Source organism: Argopecten irradians, chromosome 13, assembly GCF_041381155.1.
Source record: "Argopecten irradians isolate NY chromosome 13, Ai_NY, whole genome shotgun sequence".
NCBI classification, from domain to species: domain Eukaryota; kingdom Metazoa; phylum Mollusca; class Bivalvia; order Pectinida; family Pectinidae; genus Argopecten; species Argopecten irradians.
Genome location: NC_091146.1, coordinates 37,718,092 through 37,742,701, shown reverse-complemented (window position 1 = coordinate 37,742,701; position 24,610 = coordinate 37,718,092). Strand labels below are relative to the sequence as shown.

The following is a 24,610-nucleotide window of genomic DNA, read 5'->3' as shown; positions in this document are numbered from 1 at the left end:
AACTTGAAATTTTGAATTTATATCGAGCCCATTTCTGCGCCGTGTGAATCCTGTCTCGATTGTTAGAGGTTAGACACGACGTAATGATCAAAAGTGTCTCGTCGTGCTATACCTCTAACATTGTTGGAGTAATCCTAAAACCAGAACTTGAAGACCTAAACCCCACTCCCTAGGCCTAAACTCTATCATATTTTTATGTTATAACTATAAACTAAAAAAAATAAATAACCACCTTTACAATCACTGTAAATAATTTCACTCCACACAATATAATCGATATCATCGTTATCAATTTAATACATACACAAGCTAATGGTTTTCCCCAACCTATAAATTCTAAAATATACTCGTCAGGTACCAATTCTCACCATTGCTTGTGTATCTGTATGATTTTTATGCAATTTTATGTCAATAAAGTCATCATCTGATAGAATATACTACCATGCTGATTTCAGACATCGCAAAAGTTGAAAAAAATGGCCGGACATTCGGACCGGCAATGACTGTGAGTAAAGCTGGACCAAACAAGATTTTGCTGGACCAAACATTAATGTGAATATTTGAAGGAAACATAACCTCCTGCTATTAGTGTCCAGGCAGCTGCTTACATGATTATCTTGTGCAGTTTGAATTCTACATTCCTTTTGCCAGGTTTATACATTATACTTTAGACTTCTAGTACTCAATAATTACCGGACCAGATTCAAAATAGGTGGTTCGCTCAATTTTTTCCGGACATGTCCGTCGGAGCGGCACATTTCACGATGTCTGTGATTTCCAGGAAAATTATCTGAAAATTTGTGTGCGATCATACAAATATACATGTAATAGCGAAAATTGGTAGGAAAACTTGTATATAGACATCAATCAGCGTTCATTCAGCGTGCAATGACATAAGTATTAGGTACCTTATATTAAAAATACAATTTCCATAGGTTCACGTTCATATTTCGTTATAGAATGAATAATCACTCCGTTCTCGGCAGGGTATAAATTCCACCCAATTACCAATAGCCAAGTGTTGCAAGCCCCGATGTGATCCACATCGGGCATTTTTAGGCTGATAAAAATATATTTTTTCGGATAAAATCCTTATGTAACTGTATTGTTCTGGCAACTATGATCAATATTCAATTCACAAACCTTTAGATTATGATATAATGTTTCATAAAAAATTAGCGGTAAAATGCAAGGCAAACACAGCACACATGTAATGCTGTTTAAATACGCTGCCATGTGTGTTTTACCTGAGAAACAGTGACAAAATGACCCACATACTCCACAAGTTAAAGTGAACAGTCGGGCAAGGATGGCTAAAGTCGGTAAAAATGGTGTAAATGTATCCAGTATAATTTCTTATGAAATGGAAAAATAAAATCTCTCGTCAAAATCTGTCTGCGTACGAAGAAATTAATTTAAAGTATGGGAATTCTAAAACGTCCTCCCGGCTCACTATGTCCGTGGTTACATTTCCACACAGCCTCACTTTTCTTTTCTTTACTTAAATGGTCAGAACTGGGAAACTAAGCAGAACGTGACCTTCATATTAATATGTGAGAACTTTTGGAAGGCCAATGAACCCATTTAGACTGGTTTTCTTTGCCCGACTATTCACTTTAAATGTTTTGAATAAACATTTTGAAACTGAACAACTTAATTATCATTTGGAATTTACCAAAAAGAATTTTTTAAATTCAAGTAAAAAACATTATATTTCTGTCGTAAAAATATGTAGGTCGTTCCATATATGGTAATATTGCCATATGGAGCACAGGGCTTTCTAACGAGAAGCATCATAGCACCAAGGTGAATTTAAAGGGACAATTCAGTGAAGCTAATTCTGTTACATAACCACAAAGCTAAATACGACATAAAAGTATTGTTCTACATTTCTTATGAAACATATACAAATGACAAATTTCACGACATTGTTAAGTATTTTGATTGATACAGTTGCAATTCCAAATCGTTGATCAATACGATTATAAACAGGTACAACATATACGCTGCACCCATAGTCACGCAGGTTAAATAAATGTAAATATATAACCACCAAGGAGTTGATGAAATTATTTTTAGAACATTCATATGCATCGATATCTTATAAGGTAAACACACTACTGTAAGAGTGATATGAGTAGTTCTAGACAAAAATTTCTTTACTACACTGGCAATGGCCAGGGTTCGGCATACAAGACATCCGAACACTATATATGTGACGGCGACTGACAAAATGGGCCCAGATGAGGAAAAATCACATTTTCATTTTTTCACATTTTTATTTACTTCATGGTGTGTAAATCACGTTTACAAAATATTAAAGCCGTAGGATAAAGCATTTAAGAGCTATGCGACTTTGAATGAGGCACCATGTAGATTCATTAATGACAAAATTAGCGACGTCAAATCATCACGTCATGGACATCGACGTCATGTCACAAGGCTGCCAATGACGTTACATAAAACATACAGGTGCATATGACTATGGTTTTGACTGGTCTTTAACACCTGTAATTTATATTAAAAAGTTTAGCTCGATCAGTGTTACATGAAACTACACCGGTACATTGTCCGTTCTATCAAAATACAAGATATCTGTGACACGTACATGTAACAATCTAATTCTACGATGTGACGGGGTGAAACACTGCGTGCTATGTGTAACAAAATATTTTCGCGTGTAATTTAGTTTCATGGTTTGGAATTTTAAAATGTTTTCGTTGGTAGAGATATTCATGGTTCGACAATGATACCATTAATAAATCAAATATGATTTTTTTTTCAATATTCATGGTTCCACAGCAACCGCCAAAAGAACAATTTCACGAGGAAAATTTCATGCAATGATATCACTTTGTATGTTCGTATTTAAAAAGTCAAAGATCTGTGCATTTGATTAAAGTTTACATGTATATGCTTCCAGATTCTTTTAAATAGAATGTTGGTATACGAATAGCATTAATGGAGTGACCGATGAGATATATACCGAAGAAGTAAAATAATATCACATTTATGCATGAACAGCTTTTAGCGACATTGTACATGCACATGCATGCGAATGCGCTTATGTGCTAAGAATTGACGAAGTCCGAATAGATGATGTAAATAAAACCGTCAAAACTAAATTGAATGTGGATTAAATGATCAAATAAAAAGACTAATGTATGAAACATCGTATACGGGTTAGATGAGGTTTTCAAAGTACTAGTGAATCGAGCCCGAACCCTCCGATCTCTTTGCGTTCACCCTCGGAAACCACAGAGTACATGTCTAAACACCAGTCGTGTAGGCTGATTACATTGGTAACCAGTAATATATATTTTCAATTCCCCATGTTCCTTTCCGTATGACCGGAATAATGTCGACAATACGGCATATAATACATAAAAATTATACATTTATATATATATATTGTTATATCTATACATTCAAGATCCATCTTGGTTTTTGTATCAGTTGTTCTTAATCTAATTATAGTGTGCGGGTTTGTTAAATGTTTTTTTAACGATATGACGTGGACAGTTCATACATGCACTCGGGATCGAGCAAAGTGGTCACAATATATAGCACTCAGAAAATGGTGGTGGGGAAGGAGGTTATTATGGTGAACAAAGGCAATTCAGTTTAATAACTGTTGTGTTTTTTAATCAGATCAACATTTAAAACACTAAAACGATGTATGTCTTTTACTGGGTTTTTTTCTATTAAATGTGTGTTTTAAGTCAACTATTTAGATTTCTTAAACTGTGAATCAGGAAGTGTTCGTAGTTCTCCGATTCACACATTTTGAATTTTATATTATGTAGATACACTACTGAATTTAGTATACTGACCCATTATGGCACATAAAACAAAAAAACTGTGGATGGAGTGATCAAATTTAAGAAACGATCGATCGCTTTAACATTTAAGACTTTTTCCTTTCAATATATCTTATAGACAACTCAAGAACTAAACCTATTTTTTAGAATTCTACTTATTTCGGATAAAAAAACGTTAAGAGAAATTGCAATACACACGATTGGAAAAAAAGACGAAAAAAACGTTTCAAGCAGAGGGTTCTGAGAATAAGAAACAGTTTATATCAATTTGAACCCACCACAGTGCCAATAGATCACTATATAGAGGTCCAAATGCTCTGGATCAAAAGTTCCACAGTTTTTTTCATCTTGATTATAAGACCCCTAAAACCAATATATGTACACTCTGGTACACAGATGAGGGGTGAGGCAGTGAATATCGACCTAACATATCTAATGCTAAATCGAGACGACCGATTATCATATGATGTCCGGGCGATAACTGGCCTATTCACCGGACATGTACGAATATCGCCTTAGTTGATTACGGACAACGAAGGACACTTGTACCCCAGGCCCGGCCAAATGTCGGGCGATGTGATTGCCGCTCGATTAAACGATATGTAAAGGATATGTGGCCGATTATGAAATTCTACGGGACACCGGGAATATTCTAACTTCGAATTAAAAATCTTCGGGCACGTCCCCGATGCTGTCAGAGGGTCCCGTCCACCGGCCGGCCATGTCTGGTGTCCGTCCGGAGACCAGGCAAAAATGGCTAAAATGCATGCCGGGAATACATCTTAAGCCTAATCGGAAGGGGATGTGACCAAAGCATAAGTACTGAACTCTACCGACGTCCACTATAAATACCACATTCCTTGTTATCATCGTCGCATAGTTCTACAAGAAAATAGACATCATTTGCACTGATCAGAAACTTAACTTATTCTCATACAAAATTAAAGATCATCCACAGGTGTTTGGTTCTATAGATATTTTTGTTCTATCTATATCTACTCGAATTGCGTATGTATACATGTAAAGAGAAAACAATAGTATAAAGCCAAACACCTGTGGTTCATCTACAGATTTCAATTTTCGGCTGATGAAATCTACTTCCTTGTCCTCTTACAATTCAGACAGACTATTTCTAACACAGTTTTCTTGCCTTTATTTTGGTCTTTAAAACAACATCCCGTTGTTTGCATTTTAAGTTTCCGTACTCGTGATATGTTTGCTACATGTATATCAATGTATTCGGTATAATTTCAGTGACTTTTACGACGTTGATTTTCGATATTTTATTTTAAATATGTTACGACGTATTGCAAAATATTATCAACTTGTGAAAGAGCAAAGCCTGTGGAATTTCCAGAATATCCGTGAAGAAACAATATTGCTAGATAAGATTTGAAAATGTTAAAACTGTATTAAATTTATTTATAAATATATTTGTCCGGATCCCCTGACATGTGGTATATTGGAATTTCAGTCGAAACTGATTGAGATAAATCAGAATTTGTTTCACTCTTATCTTTGATTGATTTGCCATGAATATATTAATTTTTATCTCTACCGACGAAGAGAAAAACAATCTCAATATTTTTTTTTCTAATGTGCTGTTTGCAGCTATATTTATTTATTTATTTGCATTTTTGTTAGAAAGTACCTACATGTATATACTGATCACCTGATACTCACCATGTTGTATTTTGTAGGAATTCATGACTCTGGTCGCCACGCCAACCTGTAAATAATGTTGTATTTTGTAGGATTTAATGACTGTTTCCCACGCCAACCTGTAAATAATGTTGTATTTTATAGGATTTCATGACTCTGGCATCAACGCCAACCTGTATATATGTTGTATTTTGTAGGATTTCATGACTCTGGTCGCCACGCTAACCTGTAAATAATGTTGTATTTTGTAGGATTTCATGACTCTGTTCCCCACGCCAACCTGTAAATAATGTTGTATTTTGTAGGAATTCATGACTCTGTTCCCCACGCCAATCTGTAAATAATGTTGTATTTTGTAGGATTTCATGACTCTGGTCGCCACGCTAACATGTAAATAATGTTGTATTTTGTAGGATTTCATGACTCTGGTCGCCACGCTAACCTGTAAATAATGTCGTATTTTGTAGGATTTCATGACTCTGTTCCCCACGCCAACCTGTAAATAATGTTGTATTTTGTTGGATTTCATGACTCTGATCGCCACGCTAACCTGTACATAATGACGTATTTTGTAGGATTTCATGACTCTGTTCCCCATACCAACCTGTAAATAATGTTGTATTTTGTAGGATTTCATGACTGTTTCCCACGCCAACCCTGACCTGTTGGCCTAGATCCTGGTGATATCTGTAAAGGATGGATTGTATACTGAAGTTGGTAAGTACAACACTATGTAATTACATGATAGAAAACTATCCTCAATCGAATCACCGAAAAAATAAACCCTTCCCCCTATAAACATCCCTCCCCCTATAAACAACCCTCTCCCTATAAACACCCCTCCCCCTATAAACATCACTCCCCCTACAAAAACACCCCTCCCCCTATAAACACCCCTCCCCCTATAAACACCCTTCCCCCTACAAACATCCCTCCCCCTATAAACACTCCTCCCCCTATTAACACCCCTCCCCTATAAACATCCCTCCCCCTATAAAACACCCCTCCCCCTATAAACACCCCTCCCTCTATAAACACCCCTCCCCCTACAAATACCCCTCCCCCTATAAACACTCCTCCCCCCTATTAACAACCCTCCCCCTATAAACATCCCTCCCCCTATAAACATCCCTCCCCCTATAAACACCCCTTCCCCTTTAAACACCCCTCCCTCTATAAACACCCCTCCCCCTATAAACACCCCTCCCCCTATAAACACCCCTCCCTCTATAAACACCCCTCCCCCTACAAACACCCCTCCCCCTACAAACAACCCTCCCCCTACAAACACCCCTTCCCCTACAAACACCACTCCCCCTATAAACACCCCTCCCCCTACAAACACCCCTCCTCCTCCAAACACCCCTCCCCCTACAAACACCCCTCCCCCTACAAACACCCCCCCCTCCTACAAACATCCCTCCTCCTACAAACACCCCTCCCCCTACAAACACCCCTCCCCCTACAAACACCCCTCCTCCTACAAACAAACCCCTCCCCCTACAAACACCCCTCCCCCTACAAACATCCCTCCCCCTACAAACCACCCCTCCCCCCTATAAACAACCCTCCCCCTATAAACACTCCTCCCCCTATAAACAACCCTCCCCCTACAAACACTCCTCCCCGTACAAACACGCTTCCCCCTATAAACATCCCTCTCCTACAAACACCCTTCCCCCTATAAACATTCCTCTCCCTATAAACACCCCTCCCCCTACAAACACCCCTCCCCTCCAAACACCCCTCCTCCTCCAAACACCCCTCCCCCTACAAGCACCCCTCCCCCTACAAACACCCCTCCTCCTCCAAACATCCATCCCCCTATAAAACACCCCTCCCCCTATAAACAACCCTCCCCCTATAAACATCCATCCCCCTATAAACACCCCTCCCCTTATAAACACCCCTCCCCCTATAAACATCCCTCCCCCTATAAACACCCTTCCCCCTACAAAACATCCCTCCCCCTATAAACACCCCTCCCCCTATAAACACCCCTCCCCCAAATAAACATCCATCCCCTTACAAACACCCTTCCCCCCTACAAACACCCCTCCCCCTATTAACACCCCTCACCCTATTAACACCCCTCCCCCTACAAACATCCCTCCCCTCTATAAACACACCTCCCCCTATAAACATCCCTCCCCCTTCAAACACCCTTCCCCCTACAAACACCCCTCCCCCTATAAACACCCCTCCCCCTATTAACACCCCTCCCCCTACAAACACTTCTCCCCCTATAAACAACCCTCCCCCTACAAACATCCCTCCCCCTACAAACACCCTTCCCCCTTTAAACACCCCTCCTCCTACATACACACCCTTCCCCCTACAAACACTCCTCCCCATACAAACACACCTTTCACCCTATAAACATCCCTCCCCCTACAAACATCCCTCCCCCTACAAACACACCCCTCCCCTTACAAACACCCCTCCCCCTACAAACACCTCTCCCACTATAAACAACCCTCCCCCTACAAACACCCCTCCCCCTATAAACACCCCTCCCTCTATAAACACCCTTCCCCTATAAACAACCCTCCCCCTATAAACATTCCTCTCCCTATAAACAACCCTCCCCCTACAAACACCTCTCCCCCTATAAACACCCCCTCCCCCTATAAGCATTCCTCCCCCTATAAACATCCCTCCCCCTATAAACATTCCTCTCCCTATAAACATCCCTCCCCCTACAAACACCCTTCCCCCTACTAACACCCCCCTCCCCCTACAAACACCCCTCCCCCTATAAACACCCCTCCCCCTACATACACCCCTCCCCCTACAAACACTCCTCCCCATACAAACACCTTTCCCCCTATAAACATCCCTCCCCCTACAAACACCCCTCCCCCTATAAACATTCCTCCACCTATAAACATCCCTCCCCCTATAAACATCCCTCCCCCTATAAACATTTCCTCTCCCTATAAACATCCCTCCCCCTACAAACACCCTTCCCCCTACTAACACCCCTCCCCCTACAAACACCCCTCCCCCTATAAACACCCCTCCCCCTACATACACCCCCCTCCCCCTACAAACACTCCTCCCCATACAAACACCTTTCCCCCTATAAACATCCCTCCCCCTACAAACACCCCTCCCCCTATAAACATTCCTCCACCTATAAACATCCCTCCCCCTATAAACATCCCTCCCCCTATAAACAACCCCTTCCCCCTACAAACACCCCTTCCCCTATAAAACACCCCTCCCCCTATAAAACACCCCTCCCTCTATAAACACCCTTCCCCTATAAACAACCCTCCTCCTATAAACAACCCTCCCCCTACAAGAACCCATCCCCCTATAAAGATCTCTCCCCCTATAAGAACCCCTTCCCCTATAAACATCCCTCAGCTATATAAACATCTGTCCCCTATATAAACAACCTTCCCTCCTCCCGCTTTAAACATCCCTCCCCTATGTGATGTTAAATGCCTCCTTCTTTTGGATTAAATGATGTTTTGCAACTGTATTACCTAAAATTCATATTATGGGATGTGTATAAACTTGATTGTCTATTATTTCATTGATGTTTCCCATGTGCTTTGCAAAAGATTAAATAAAATTTGGTGGGCTTTAAGTTTTTTCTTCCACAGCCTATATTTTGGTTCTGCTTTGTTACATTTTTAGCTCACCTGGCCCGAAGGGCCGGTGAGCTTATGTCATGGCGCGGCGTCCGGCGTCCGGCGTCGTCCATCTGTCAGTCAAGGTTTCCTTTAAATCGCTACTTGTCATAGAGTTCTGCATGGATTGTAACCAAATTTGGCCACAAACATCCTTAGGGGAGGGGGAACAGAACTTGTATAAATTTTGGCTCTGATCCCCCCGGGGGCAGGAGGGGCGGGGCCCAATATGGGAAATAGAGGTAAATTCTTTAAATCGCTACTTGTCCTAGAGTTCTGCATAGAATTGTAACCAAATTTGGCCACAAACATCCTTAGGGGAAGTGGAACAGAACTTGTATAAAATGTTGGCTCTGATCCCCCAGGGGCAGGAGGGGCAGGGCACAATAGGGGAAATAGAGGTAAATCCTTTAAATCGCTACTAGTCATAAGTTCCGAATGGATTGTAACCAGATTTGGCCACAAACAACCTTGGGGGAAAGGGGAACAGAACTTGTAATAAAATTTTGGCTCTGATCCCCCAGGGGGCAGGAGGGCGGGGCCCAATAGGGGAAATAGAGGTAAATCCTTTAAATCGCTACTAGTCATAGAGTTCTGACATGGATGTAACCAAATTTGGCCACAAACATCCTGGGGGAAGGGGAACAGAACTTATATAAATTTTGGCTCTGATGCCCCAGGGTCAGGAGGAGCGGGGCCCAATAAGGGGAAATAGAGGTAAATCCTTTAAATCGCTACTGTCATAGAGTTCTACAATGGATTGTAATCAAATTTGGCCACAAACATCCTTTGGGGGAAGGGGAACAGAACTTGTATAAATTTTGGCTCTGGGTCCCCACGGTGGCAGGAGGGGCGGGGCCCAATATGGGAAATAGAGGTAAATTCTTTAAATCCCTACTTGTCATAGAGTTCTGCATAGATTGTTACCAAATTTGGCCACAAACATCCTTTGGGGAAGTGGAACAGAACTTGTATAAAATTTTTGGCTCTGGATCCCCCAGGGCAGGAGGAGGGCCCATCGGGCCCAATAGGGGAAATAGAGGTAAATCCTTTAAATCGCTACTAGTCATAGAGTTCTGAATGGATGTAGTAACCAAATTTGGCCACAAACATCCTGGGGAAGGGGAACAGAACTTGTATAAAAGAGCATTTGGCTCTGGTCCCCTGGGGCAGGAGGGGCGGGGCGCAATAGTGGGAAATAAAGTAAATCCTTTTAAAATCGCTACTGGTCATAGTCATAGAGTTCTGAATGGAATGTAACCAAATTTGGCCACAAATATCCTTGGGGGAAGGGAAACAGAACTTGTTAATAAATTTTGGCTCTGGTCCCTCTAGGGCCAGGTAGGGGCGGTGCCCAATAGGGTTGATAGAGGTAAATTCTTCCTTTAAATCCCTACTTTGTCATAGAGTTTCTGCATGGAATTGTAACCAAATTTGGCCACAAACATCCTGGGGAAGGAAGTGGAACAGAACTTGTATAAATTTTGTACCTGATAGCCCGCATGGGCAGGAGGGTGGGGCCCAATAGGGGAGAAATGGGTAGATCCCAATAGGGAAATAGTGCTTTCTAGATACATCCTTCGTCCCTCCGGGGGCGAAGGGGCGCAATCGCTTCTTTTTAAATGTCATAGAGTTCTACATTGGATTGTAACAAGATTTGCGGCCACAAACATCCTTGGGGGAAGGGGAACAGAACTTGTATAAATTTTTGGCTCTGGTGGCCCCGGGGGCAGGAGTAGCCGGGTGCCCAATAGGGGAAATAGTGTTAGATTCCTTTAAATCGCTACTAGTCATAGAGTTCTGAATGTAATAGGACAAAATTTGGCCACACAAACATCCTGGGGGGAAGGGGAACAGAACTTGTATAAATTTTGGCTCTGGTCCCCCGGGGGCAGGAGGGGGCGAGACCCCAATAGGGGAAGATAGAGGTAAATTCTATAAATCCCTACTTGTCCTAGAGTTTCTGCCTAGATTGTAACCAAATTTGGCCATAAACATCCTTTGGGGAAGATGAACAGAACTTATATCAATTTTTTAGGCCCTGATCCCCCAGGGGCAGGTCATGGGCCAGGGCCCAATAGGGAGGAAATAGAGGTAAATCCTTTAAATCGCTACTAGTCATTAGAGTTGTTTCTACATGGATTGTAACCAAATTTGGACCACAAACATCCTTGAGAGGTAGAAGGGAACAGAACTTGTATAAATATTGCTCTGCCCCCCTGTTGGCAGGAGGGGCGGGGTGCCCAATAGGGGAAAATAGAGAGGTAAATTCTTTAAATCCGCTACTTGTCCCTAGAGTTTTCTGCATAAGAATTGTTACCAAATTTGGTCCACAAACATCTTGGGGAAGGGGAACAGAACTTGGTATAAATTTTGGCTCTGGTGCCCCGGGCAGGATGAAGCGGAGGCCCAATAGGGGAAATAGAGGTAAATCCTTTAAATCGATACTTGTCATAGATGTATCTGAATGGAGAATAGGACAAAATTTGGCCCACAAACCATCCTGGGGGGAAGGGGAACAGAACTTGTAAAAATTTTGGCTCTGGTCCCCCGTGTGGCAGGAGGGGCGGGGCCCAATATGGGATAATAGAGTAAATCTCTTTAAATCCCTACTTGTCCTAGAGTTCTGCATAGATTGTTACCAAATTTGGCCACAAACATCCTTTTTGGGAAGTGGAACAGAACTTGTATCTAAAATTTGGCTCTGATCCCCCAGGGCAGGAGGGCAGGGCCCAATAGGGGAAAAAGATGAGTAAATCCTTTAAAAATCGCTACTAGTCATAGAGTTCTACATGGATTGTAACCAAATTTGGCCACAAACATCCTTGGGGGAATGGGGAACATAACTTGTATAAATTTTGGCTCTGGTCCCCTGGGGCAGGATGACGTGGTTCCAATAGGGGAAATAGAGGAAATCCCTTTAAATCGGCTTCTAAGTCATTGAGTTCTGCAATGGAATGTAACATCCGTTTAGGAGAAGTGAAACAGAACTTGTTATAATTGTGTCTCTGTGATCTCACCGTCAGGGGATCCCGAGGGCATGGGGTGGGGACAACAATAGGGGAAATAGTGTTAAGATCCTTTAAATCGCTTCTAGTCATAGAGTTCTGAATGGAATGTTAACCAAATATTGGGCCAGCAAATATCCTTGGTGGGAAGGATGAACAGAACTTGTATAAAATTTTGGCTCTGGAGTCCCTGCGGGGCCAGGAGGGGCGGGGCCAATAGGGTTGATAGAGGTAAATTCTTTAAAATCCAGCTACTTGTCATAGAGTTCTGCATGGAATGTAACCAAATTTGGCCACAAACATCCTGGGGGGAAGTGTAACACAGAACTTGTATAAATTTTGTGTCCTCTGATCCGCTGCAGGGGCAGAGGGGTTGGGCCCAATAGGGGAAATAGTGTTAGATCCTTTAAATCGCTACTTGTCATAAGAGTTCCGAATGGAATGTGACAAAATTTGGCCACAAACATCCTGGGGGGAAGGGGAACAGAACTTGTATAAATTTTGGCTCTGGTCCCTCGGGGGCAGGAGGGGTGGGGCCCAATAGGGTTAATAGAGGTAAATTCTTTAAATCCCTACTTGTCCTAGAGTTCTGCATGGATTGTAACCAAATTTGGCCATAAACAATCCTTGAGGAAAGTTGAACAGAACTTGTAGAAATATTGGCCTCTGATCCCCCATGTGGCAGGAGGGGTGGGGCGCGCCAAAAGGGGAAATTGTGTTAGATCCTTTAAATCGCATACTTCTGTCAAAGAGTTCAACAACTGGAATGTAACCAAATTTGGCCACAAAACATCCATGGGGGAAGAAAGGGAACAGAACGTGTATTAAATATTGGCTTCTGGCCCTCCCTGTGGCCAGGAGGGGTGGGGGGCCCAATAGGGTTAGATAGAGGTAAATTCTTTAAATCCCTACTTGTCAAAGATTTCTACATGGATTGTAACAAATTTGGCCACAAACATCCTTGGGGGAAGGGGAACAGTAACTTGTATAAATTTTGGCTCTCTGGTGCCCCGGGGGCAGGAGTAGCGGGGCCCCAATAGGGGAAATAGTGTTAGATCCATTAAAACGCAACTTGTCATAGAGTTCTGAATGTAATATTAACAAAAATTGGCCACAAACATCCTTGGGGGAAGGGGAACAGAACTTGTATAAGATATTGGCTTCATGTCCCCCGGGGGCAGGAGGTGTCGAGACCCTAATAGGGAAATAGAGGTAAATTCTTTAAATCCCTACTTGTCCTAGAGTTCTGCATAGATTGTAACACCCAATTTGGCCATAAACATCCTTTGGGAAGTGGAACAGAACTTATATCAATTTTGGCTTCTGATCCCCCCCCAGGGGCAGGAGGGGCAGGGCCCAGATAGGGGAAATAGAGGTAAATTCCTATAAATCGCTACATAGTCATAGAGTTCTACATGGATTGTAACCAAATTTGGCCACAACACATCCTTGAGGGAAAGAGGAACAGAACTTGTAAAAATATTTGCTATGGCCCCACCGGGGGCAGGAGGGGGTGGTGCCCAATAGGGGAAATAGAGGTTAAACCTTTAAAAAAAAAAAAAAATCGCTACTAGTCGATAGAAGTTCCAACATGGATTGTAAACAAACATTTGGCCACAAACATCCTTGAGGGAAAGGAACATAACCTTGTATAAAATATTTGCTATGGCCCCCCGGGGGCAGGAGGAGCGGGGTTCAATAGGGGAATATTGATAGATCCTTTAATCGCTTCTAGTCATAGAGTTCTGAATGGAATGTAACCAAATTTGGCCACAAATATCCTTGGGGGGAAGGGGAACAGAACTTTATAAATTTTGGCTCTGGTCCCTTGGGGGCAGGAGGAGCGGGCCCAATAGGGGAAATAGAGGTAAATCCTGTTAAATCGCTACTTGTCATAGAGTCCGAATGGAATGTCGTACAAAATTTGCCACAAACATCCTGGGGGGAAGGGTAATAGAGGTAAATCCCTTTAAATCGCTATCTTTGATCATACGAGTTTCCGAATGGAAGTGTGAACAAAATTTGGCCACAAACATTCCTGGGGGGAAGGGGGAACAGAACTTTGTAATAAATTTTTTTGGCTCTGGTCCCTCGGGGGCAGGAGGGGCGGGGCCCAATAGGGTTAATAGAGGTAAATTACTTTAAATCCCTACTTAATGATGATGTAGATCTATAAATGTACGAGCCACTTAAAGTGACAAATGAACTTATATTGCCTTGTAATCTACGGTAGCCTTATGAAGACTTGCTTATAAAGTCCGATGCATTGTGTAAAGTTTTCTTGATGTTATTGTTCTTATGAATTCAAAAGATATTCGAGTATCATAAGTAACCAGATAATGTACCATTTATTTGACAAAAGTATCTGGCCATGATTTATTAGTCAAAAGTCGTCAAAGCAACCCATTTTACTTTTTTAAAAAGGAAACCAAAACATATCCGTAAATGGTAATATTTTTAATGTTATATTTTTCCGAAAATAGTCTTAAACGTTAAGTGGATATTAAGATATGGTTATGTTAACTTATTTTTGTTTTGTCTTTTGAAGAGACATTGATGAAATTGATAATTAAGTAATTAATAAAGAATTACAAAAAATGATACTCAGATTCTGAACGGTTTCATTGGTGTTGAAATAGTTATTTCAGAAAAAATTTAAATATAAAATTTATTTCAGTTATTTCAGGAAAATGAGTTATTCATCTTATTGTTCTTGAAACAACTTTAGATATCATATGATAAATACTGTATACAGTACTAAATATATTTTGTTAAACTCCGAAATTCAACATTGCACACTAAGTATACTAAATTCAATATTTAAATAATAAAAAAAAATTCTTTATTCCTTTGTTTGAGTCCTTCATTCACAGCATCTATGAGTGGCCTTGGCGCTAATTTATGCTAATTATAACAAATATGTAACTATTTATGCTAATTATAACAAATAAGTAACTATATTTCAAAACTCATTTTAATTGTAGTAGGCATCACCCTTATAATTGGAAGTTTTAAATGTAGATAGCAAAAATACATTTGATAATATATGTAAATGTTTACAGTGTTCCGAACTCTCTAATGTGTTTGTATGTACATGTGTTTACAGTGCTCGGAACTCTCTAATGTGTATGTGTGTACATGTGTTTACAGTGCTCGGAACTCTCTAATGTGTATGTGTGTACATGTGTTTACAGTGCTCGGAACTCTCTAATGTGTATGTGTGTACATGTGTTTACAGTGCTCGGAACTCTCTAATGTGTATGTGTGTACATGTGTTTGTGTATGTGTTTACATGTGTTTACAGTGCTCGGAACTCTCTAATGTGTATGTGTGTACATGTGTTTACAGTGCTCGGAACTCTCTAATGTGTATGTGTGTACATGTGTTTTCAGTGTTCCGAACTCTCTAATGTTGGAGAGGAATATGTTCTACTAACAGCCGGGCCTGGAGGACAACATAAGCAATTTGGTTCTATCAAAGGGAGACAATTCCTGCTGACAAATCAGGAGCTAGTTCAGCGCTTCTTCAGTTACTGTTACAGTAAGTGTTTACCTTCCGTTACTGTTACAGGAAGTGTTCACCTTCAGTAACTGTTACAGTAAGTGTCCAACTTCTTCAGTTATTGTTGCAGTAAGTGTTTACCTTCAGTTACTGTTACAGTAAGTGTTCACCTTCTTCAGTTACTGTTACAGTAAGTGTTCACCTTCTTCAGTTACTGTTACAGTAAGTGTTCACCTTCTTCAGTTACTGTTACAGTAAGTGTTCACCTTCTTCAGTTACTGTTACAGTAAGTGTTCACCTTCAGTTACTGTTACAGTAAGTGTTCACCTTCTTCAGTTACTGTTACAGTAAGTGTTCACCTTCTTCAGTTACTGTTACAGTAAGTGTTCACCTTCTTCAGTTACTGTTACAGTAAGGTGTTCACCTTCTTCAGTTACTGTTACAGTAAGTGTTCACCTTCTTCAGTTACTGTTACAGTAAGTGTTCACCTTCTTCAGTTACTGTTACAGTAAGTGTTCACCTTCTTCAGTTACTGTTACAGTAAGTGTTCACCTTCTTCAGTTACTGTTACAGTAAGTGTCACCTTCAGTTACTGTTACAGTAAGTGTTCACCTTCTTCAGTTACTGTTACAGTAAGTGTTCACCTTCTTCAGTTACTGTTACAGTAAGTGTTCACCTTCTTCAGTTACTGTTACAGTAAGTGTTCACCTTCTTCAGTTACTGTTACAGTAAGTGTTCCACCTTCTTCAGTTACTGTTACAGTAAGTGTTCACCTTCTTCAGTTACTGTTACAGTAAGTGTTCACCTTCTTCAGTTACTGTTACAGTAAGTGTTCACCTTCTTCAGTTACTGTTACAGTAAGTGTTCACCTTCAGTTCAGTTACTGTTACAGTAAGTGTTCACCTTCAGTTACTGTTACAGTAAGTGTTCACCTTCAGTACTGTTACAGTAAGTGTCCACGTTCTTCAGTTACTGTTACAGTAAGTGTTCACCTTCTTCAGTTACTGTTACAGTAAGTGTTCACCTTCAGTTACTGTTACAGTAAGTGTTCACCTTCTTCAGTTACTGTTACAGTAAGTGTTCAGTGTTTCACCTTCTTCAGTTACTGTTACAGTAAGTGTTCACCTTCTTCAGTTACTGTTACAGTAAGTGTTCACCTTCTTCAGTTACTGTTACAGTAAGTGTTCACCTTCTTCAGTTACTGTTACAGTAAGTGTTCACCTTCAGTTACTGTTACAGTAAGTGTTCACCTTTCAGTTACTGTTACAGTAAGTGTTCACCTTCTTCAGTTACTGTTACAGTAAGTGTTCACCTTCAGTTACTGTTACAGTAAGTGTTCACCTTCTTCAGTTACTGTTACAGTGTGTTCACCTTAGTTACTGTTACAGTAAGTGTTCACCTTCAGTTACTGTTACAGTAAGTGTTCACCCTTCAGTTACTGTTACAGTAAGTGTTCACCTTCTTCAGTTACTGTTACAGTAAGTGTTCACCTTCAGTTACTGTTACAGTAAGTGTTCACCTTCAGTTACTGTTACAGTAAGTGTTCACCTTCTTCAGTTACTGTTACAGTAAGTGTTCACCTTCAGTTACTGTTACAGTAAGTGTTCACCTTCAGTTACTGTTACAGTAAGTGTTCACCTTCTTCAGTTACTGTTACAGTAAGTGTTCACCTTCAGTTACTGTTACAGTAAGTGTTCACCTTCTTCAGTTACTGTTACAGTAAGTGTTCACCTTCAGTTACTGTTACAGTAAGTGTTCACCTTCAGTTACTGTTACAGTAAGTGTTCACCTTCAGTTACTGTTACAGTAAGTGTTCACCTTCAGTTACTGTTACAGTAAGTGTTCACCTTCTTCAGTTACTGTTACAGTAAGTGTTCACCTTCAGTTACTGTTACAGTAAGTGTTCACCTTCTTCAGTTACTGTTACAGTAAGTGTTCACCTTCTTCAGTTACTGTTACAGGAAGTGTTCACCTTCAGTTACTGTTACAGTAAGTGTTCACCTTCAGTTACTGTTACAGTAAGTGTTCACCTTCAGTTACTGTTACAGTAAGTGTTCACCTTCAGTTACTGTTACAGTAAGTGTTCACCTTCAGTTACTGTTACAGTAAGTGTTCACCTTCAGTTACTGTTACAGTAAGTGTTCACCTTCAGTTACTGTTACAGTAAGTGTTCACCTTCTTCAGTTACTGTTACAGTAAGTGTTCACCTTCTTCAGTTACTGTTACAGTAAGTGTTCACCTTCAGTTACTGTTACAGTAAGTGTTCACCTTCTTACGTTACTGTTACAGTTAAGTGTCCACCTTCAGTTACTGTTACAGTAAGTGTTCACCTTCTTAGTTACTGTTACAGTAAGTGTTCACCCTTCAGTTACTGTTACAGTAAGTGTTCACCTTCTTCAGTTACTGTTACAGTAAGTGTTCACCTTCAGTTACTGTTACAGTAAGTGTTCACCTTCTTCAGTTACTGTTACAGTAAGTGTTCACCTTCAGTTACTGTTACAGTAAGTGTTCACCTTCATCAGTTACTGTTACAATAAGTGTTCACCTTCATCAGTTACTGTTACAATAAGTGTTCACCTTCAGTTACTGTTACAGTAAGTGTTCACCTTCCGTTACTGTTACAGGAAGTGTTCACCTTTAGTAACTGTTACAGTAAGTGTCCACCTTCTTCAGTTACTGTTACAGTAAGTGTTCACCTTCTTCAGTTACTGTTACAGAAAGTGTTCACCTTCAGTTACTGTTACAGTAAGTGTTCACCTTCAGTTACTGTTACAGTAAGTGTTCACCTTCAGTTACTGTTACAGTAAGTGTTCACCTTCTTCAGTTACTGTTACAGAAAGTGTTCACCTTCAGAGTTACTGTTACAGTAAGTGTTCACCTTCTGTTACAGTAAGTGTTCACCTTCAGTTACTGTTACAGTAAGTGTTCACCTTCTTCAGTTACTGTTACAGAAAGTGTTCACCTTCAGTTACTGTTACAGTAAGTGTTCACCTTCTTCAGTTACTGTTACAGAAAGTGTTCACCTTCAGTTACTGTTACAGTAAGTGTTCACCTTCTTCAGTTACTGTTACAGAAAGTGTCCACCTTCAGTTACTGTTACAGTAAGTGTTCGCTTTCTTCAGTTACTGTAGCAGTTACAGTAAGCTATTACCATATTCATTACTACTGGTACATTGACTTTCCTCAATTTGTTTACCCTAATAAAGGCCAAATATCCTTTCCTTGATTGTCTCCCTTTTTCTGTTAATGATTGTCTCCCTTGTTACACCTGTTACAGATGCTACCAGTACCTCCATGTATATGGGTGGGCAGGCTTACAGCCACACCATGGATACAGTTTCCATGGCGACAAACAGAAGCTCGTCCATTGCATTAGCCCACACCCAACACAGTGACAGCGCGGCCAGTACAATTGCTGGGGCGCTGCAGTCCCTGGCTACTGAGTTCCATATGGGTAGGAGCCATGTACTGATGTCAGGAGGTGAAGGTCATGCTAACTACGATATCCAGGAACGTGACGTCATGTCACCGTACAACGTGTCATACACTGGTCACCATTCTAACATCCACACCAATATAAGTGCCACCAGTGACTATGGGGTGAGATCTAATATCGACACTTTTCCAGGTGTCAGTCAGGAAGGTTTGATCCAAAATCTCAATCACAAATCTCGACAGGAGTTCTCTGAAAATCCAAAACAAATTGGAAATGAAGACAAAAATCAGGATGAAAGTGACAAACACAATTCTGAGTCAAATTCGAAAACTGCAGAAGCATTTGAAGATAATTTGAAAAATCCAAATATAAATCCAACAGTTTCCTCATCAAAATGTGAGAGGTCAGATGATAGTAACTTCAGTATAGGGTTTGAGGCAGACCTACAGGAGGACCAGAGTGAGCTCAAGTTAGCGATAAGTAATGTAATGTCCTGTCTGGACCAGGGAGCCAAGATGGAACAAGATCACAAAGAAATTGACGGAAAGAAAAATACATTGGGAGAAACGCCAAAAAACAAAACCAGCAAATTGAAACAAAATGAAAAAGAAGATTGTAATGACTATAAACACAAACAGATGAACATTGACGGAGAATCAGACGGAAATGATAGCGAGGCTACGATTGTATCAGACGGAAATGATAGTGAGGCTACGATTGTATCAGACGGAAATGATAGTGAGGCTACTAATGTATCAGACGGAAATGATAGTGAGGCTACGATTGTATCAGACGGAAATGAAAGTGAGGCTACAATTGTCCTTGATACAGAATCGGATAAGACCTCGTGTCTACGTGGAGCTGCCAAACGGAAAGCGACATTTCAGTGCCACAGGTGCGGTGTTTGTCGTAAAACTTTCGCGAATTCTTCCAACTTACGTCGCCATGAAAAGTGCCATAGCGTGTGTGGAGACCAGAGAAGATGTAAACGATGTGACGAGTTTGTTCTTATCAGTGATATGAAACAGCATTTCAAATTAAAGCATGCGAATGATAACAAAAAGCAAAAGTTGACTTGTCACCATTGTGGGAAGATCTGTATGTCTAAGTCAGTGTTACGTACACACTTTTCTAAGGAGCACAGGCAGGACAGTCAGCACAGCACGCGTCAGCACAGCACCACTAAACGCCCTAAACAAACACAAGGTCAGCACAGCGCCCTAAACCATCCTAACCAATCCCGAGCAGTGGAAATTAAAAAATGTAAGACATGTGGGGGTGTGCTGGGTGAGGAACACGAATGTCCGGGGAAGCGCGGTCACAGGGAGTTTATCTGTCCGGTATGTAACAAACAGTTCTCACGCATACAGAATCTAAATCTCCACCGCAGGATCCACAGTGACAACAGAATCAAACTCAAGTGTGACCTATGTCATAAGCTCTTCTCAGACCGATGTAGTCTGAAAAAACACATCAGATATGTACATAGTGCCGAAAGAAACTTTGTTTGCGACGTATGTGGCAAATCATTCAAACAAAATGATACCTTAAAAAATCATGTAAAGATCCATGCCGAAGAAAAAAGCGATGAATTTAAATGCCATCTTTGTTCAAAGTTACTGTCGAGTAAATCAGCGCTAAACGTGCACCAGCGATCTCACACTGGGGTAAAACCGTACATGTGTGAGATGTGTGGCATGTCGTTCCGACAGGTGGCCAACATGAGGAAGCATATGTTAATCCACACGACAGCTAAGGCCAACCAATGTGAGCTGTGTGGTAAGGAGTACAAATATCGTGACTCGTGGAAGGCTCACATGAGGAGTCATGTGATCAAGGAAGGACTGCGACACGAAGTCATCAGAACCAAATATGGTAAGGTGTACAACTGTGAGTACTGTAAGAAACAATTCTCCACTGCCTCCCAATACAAAGTCCACCTCCGCACACATACAGACGAACGCCCATTCAAGTGTGACCTGTGCGAAAAAGCGTTCAAAGAAAAAGGAAAACTGAGTCGCCATATCAATCGTGTACACGTCCATTCTCAAGTGTTATCAATGCACCCTCATCAGAAATTATCTATGGACACTCGCCTCATAGTCCCGAACGACCATGTCATGTACTACACAGGAGGTGTAACAGGAGTGTAGTAATGTCACACCACTTAGTGACCACAAATATTTGTAGCCCTTTCCTAGACCCTGTTCACACAGGAGGTGGGGATGATAGCATTGCCTTCATGTCTTCATGTCCTGTGACCTTGGGGATCCAGTGACCTTGGGGGATCAAGTGACCTTGGGGAATCAAGTGACCTTGGGGGATCAAGTGACCTTGAGGATTTAGTGACCTTGGGGGATCCAGTGACCTTGGGGGATCAAGTGACCCTGGGATCCAGTGACCTTGGGGGATCAAGTGACCTTTGGGGATTAAGTGACCCTGGGGATCAAGTGACCTTGGGGGATCAAGTGACCTTGAGGATCCAGTGACCTTGACAGGATACAGACACAAAAGTTCTGAATAACAGGATGAGATGACTTAGTTTGATATCTCATTAAAGTTTATAATATATGCATGTAGTTATATATGTTTCATTTTGATTAGCAGTGAACCGTCCAAATGATCTGCTGAGGTTGATGTATGTGTGTATACATGGATATTTACAGATGAGGTCACATTATATTTACACAAATAGCTTATGAATTATGCAAATAGGTGTTATGATTACACAAATAGTTGCTATAATTACACAAATATTTGTTAATAATCACACAAATAGTGGTTACTTGTACATTTTGTACTTTAGCTACTTTAGAAATAAGGTCACTAGTACTAACAGCTGTTTGTGTAATTATTATCCTCATTCTAAAATAATGGACACACAGAGTTAGCTATGTCACCGTCCCTGTCAGATTTTATAGGCAGCCAGAATAATTTCATATATTTATGTTTTACACGTTTTGTAGTTCTATACTGTGGAACTAAAGATTAAGAGTTACCTCCCTTCCTGTTAGCCAGGATCTGGATCTTTGTATTTTGTAGCTCAAAAGACTTCTACACAGATAATGCTGTTGTCGTTAGAGCTGGTGCCTATTATTGTTAGATATAAACTTTATATATTTTACATCTATCTATTTCTTTATTATGTATACAATGGAACTCTAATGATCTGAATGGTATAAGAATGATTGATTTTTGTTAAATTGGACATAGTCATTATATCTACACATATATATGTCAACTGTGTATAGTGTCAGTATAGATGGGCCATGCTGAGTCAGTTACTCCTGGCTGAGTTATACTGTCTACTGTGTAGTGTCAGTATAGATGGGCCATGCTGAGTCAGTTACCCCTGGCTGAGTTATACTGTCCACTGTCAGTATAGAGGGGCCATGCTGAGTCAGTTACCCCTGGCTGAGTTATACTGTCCACTGTGTAGTGTCAGTATAGATGGGCCATGCTGAGTCAGTTACCCCTGGCTGAGTTATACTGTCCACTGTCAGTATAGAGGGGCCATGCTGAGTCAGTTACCCCTGGCTGAGTTATACTGTCCACTGTGTAGTGTCAGTATAGAGGGGCCATGCTGAGTCAGTTACCCCTGGCTGAGTTATACTGTCTACTGTCCACTGTCAGTATAGATGGGCCATGCTGAGTCAGTTACTCCTGGCTGAGTTATACTGTCCACTGTCAGTATAGAGGGGCCATGCTGAGTCAGTTACCCCTGGCTGAGTTGTACTGTCCACTGTCAGTATAGAGGGGCCATGCTGAGTTATACTGTCCACTGTCAGTATAGAGGGGCCATGCTGAGTCAGTTACCCCTGGCTGAGTTATACTGTCCACTGTCAGTATAGAGGGGCCATGCTGAGTCAGTTACCCCTGGCTGAGTTATACTGTCCACTGTGTAGTGTCAGTATAGATGGGCCATGCTGAGTCAGTTACCCCTGGCTGAGTTATACTGTCTACTGTCCACTGTCAGTATAGATGGGCCATGCTGAGTCAGTTACTCCTGGCTGAGTTATACTGTCCACTGTCAGTATAGAGGGGCCATGCTGAGTCAGTTACCCCTGGCTGAGTTATACTGTCCACTGTGTAGTGTCAGTATAGAGGGCCATGCTGAGTCAGTTACCCCTGGCTGAGTTATACTGTCACTGTCCACTGTCAGTATAGAGGGGCCATGCTGAGTCAGTTACCCCTGGCTGAGTTATACTGTCCACTGTCAGTATAGAGGGGCCATGCTGAGTCAGTTACCCCTGGCAGTTATACTGTCCAGTGGTCAGTATAGAGGGCCATGCTGAGTCAGTTACCCCTGCTGAGTTATACTGTCCACTGTCAGTATAGAGGGGCCATGCTGAGTCAGTTACCCCTGGCTGAGTTATACTGTCCACTGTGTAGTGTCAGTATAGAGGGGCCATGCTGAGTCAGTTACCCCTGGCTGAGTTATACTGTCCACTGTCAGTATAGAGGGGCCATGCTGAGTCAGTTACCCCTGGCTGAGTTATACTGTCCACTGTCAGTATAGAGGGGCCATGCTGAGTCAGTTACCCTGGCTGAGTTATACTGTCCACAGTCAGTATAGAGGGGCCATGCTGAGTCAGTTACCCCTGGCTGAGTTATACTGTCCACTGTGTAGTGTCAGTATAGATGGGCCATGCTGAGTCAGTTACCCCTGGCTGAGTTATACTGTCCACTGTCAGTATAGAGGGGCCATGCTGAGTCAGTTACCCCTGGCTGAGTTATACTGTCCACTGTCAGTATAGAGGGGCCATGCTGAGTCAGTTACCCCTGGCTGAGTTATACTGTCCACTGTCAGTATAGAGGGGCCATGCTGAGTCAGTTACCCCTGGCTGAGTTATACTGTCCACTGTCAGTATAGAGGGGCCATGCTAAGTCAGTTACCCCTGGCTGAGTTATACTGTCCACTGTCAGTATAGATGGGCCATGCTGAGTCAGTTACCCCTGGCTGAGTTATACTGTCCACTGTCAGTATAGAGGGGCCATGCTGAGTCAGTTACCCCTGGCTGAGTTATACTGTCCACTGTCAGTATAGAGGGGCCATGCTGAGTCAGTTACCCCTGGCTGAGTTATACTGTCCACTGTCAGTATAGAGGGGCCATGCTGAGTCAGTTACCCCTGGCTGAGTTATACTGTCCACTGTCAGTATAGAGGGGCCATGCTGAGTCAGTTACCCCTGGCTGAGTTATACTGTCCACTGTCAGTATAGAGGGGCCATGCTGAGTCAGTTAACCCTGGCTGAGTTATACTATCCACTGTCAGTATAGAGGGGCCATGCTGAGTCAGTTACCCCTGGCTGAGTTATACTGACTGTCCACTGTCAGTATAGAGGGGCCATGCTGAGTCAGTTACCCCTGGCTGAGTTTATACTGTCCACTGTCAGTATAGAGGGGCCATGCTGAGTCAGTTACCCCTGGCTGAGTTATACTGTCCACTGTCAGTATAGAGGGGCCATGCTGAGTCAGTTACCCCTGGCTGAGTTATACTGTCCACTGTGTAGTGTCAGTATAGAGGGGCCATGCTGAGTCA

General features: G+C 41.7%; 1 protein-coding gene across 1 annotated transcript in view; it reads left to right on the top strand.

Annotated features, from left to right (window-relative positions):
• LOC138306025 (zinc finger protein 502-like) overlaps positions 1 to 23,164 on the top strand; it is a 36,162-nt gene extending 12,998 nt beyond the window's left edge. Inside the window, exons 2-4 of the mRNA XM_069246342.1 lie at positions 6,113 to 6,200; positions 15,525 to 15,672; positions 18,911 to 23,164. Coding sequence (XP_069102443.1) covers positions 6,180 to 6,200; positions 15,525 to 15,672; positions 18,911 to 21,222 — 2,481 coding nt within the window. The 5' untranslated portion in view covers positions 6,113 to 6,179 and the 3' untranslated portion in view covers positions 21,223 to 23,164. The remainder of the gene's footprint in view (positions 1 to 6,112; positions 6,201 to 15,524; positions 15,673 to 18,910) is intronic.
• The last annotated feature ends 1,446 nt before the right edge of the window (positions 23,165 to 24,610 follow it).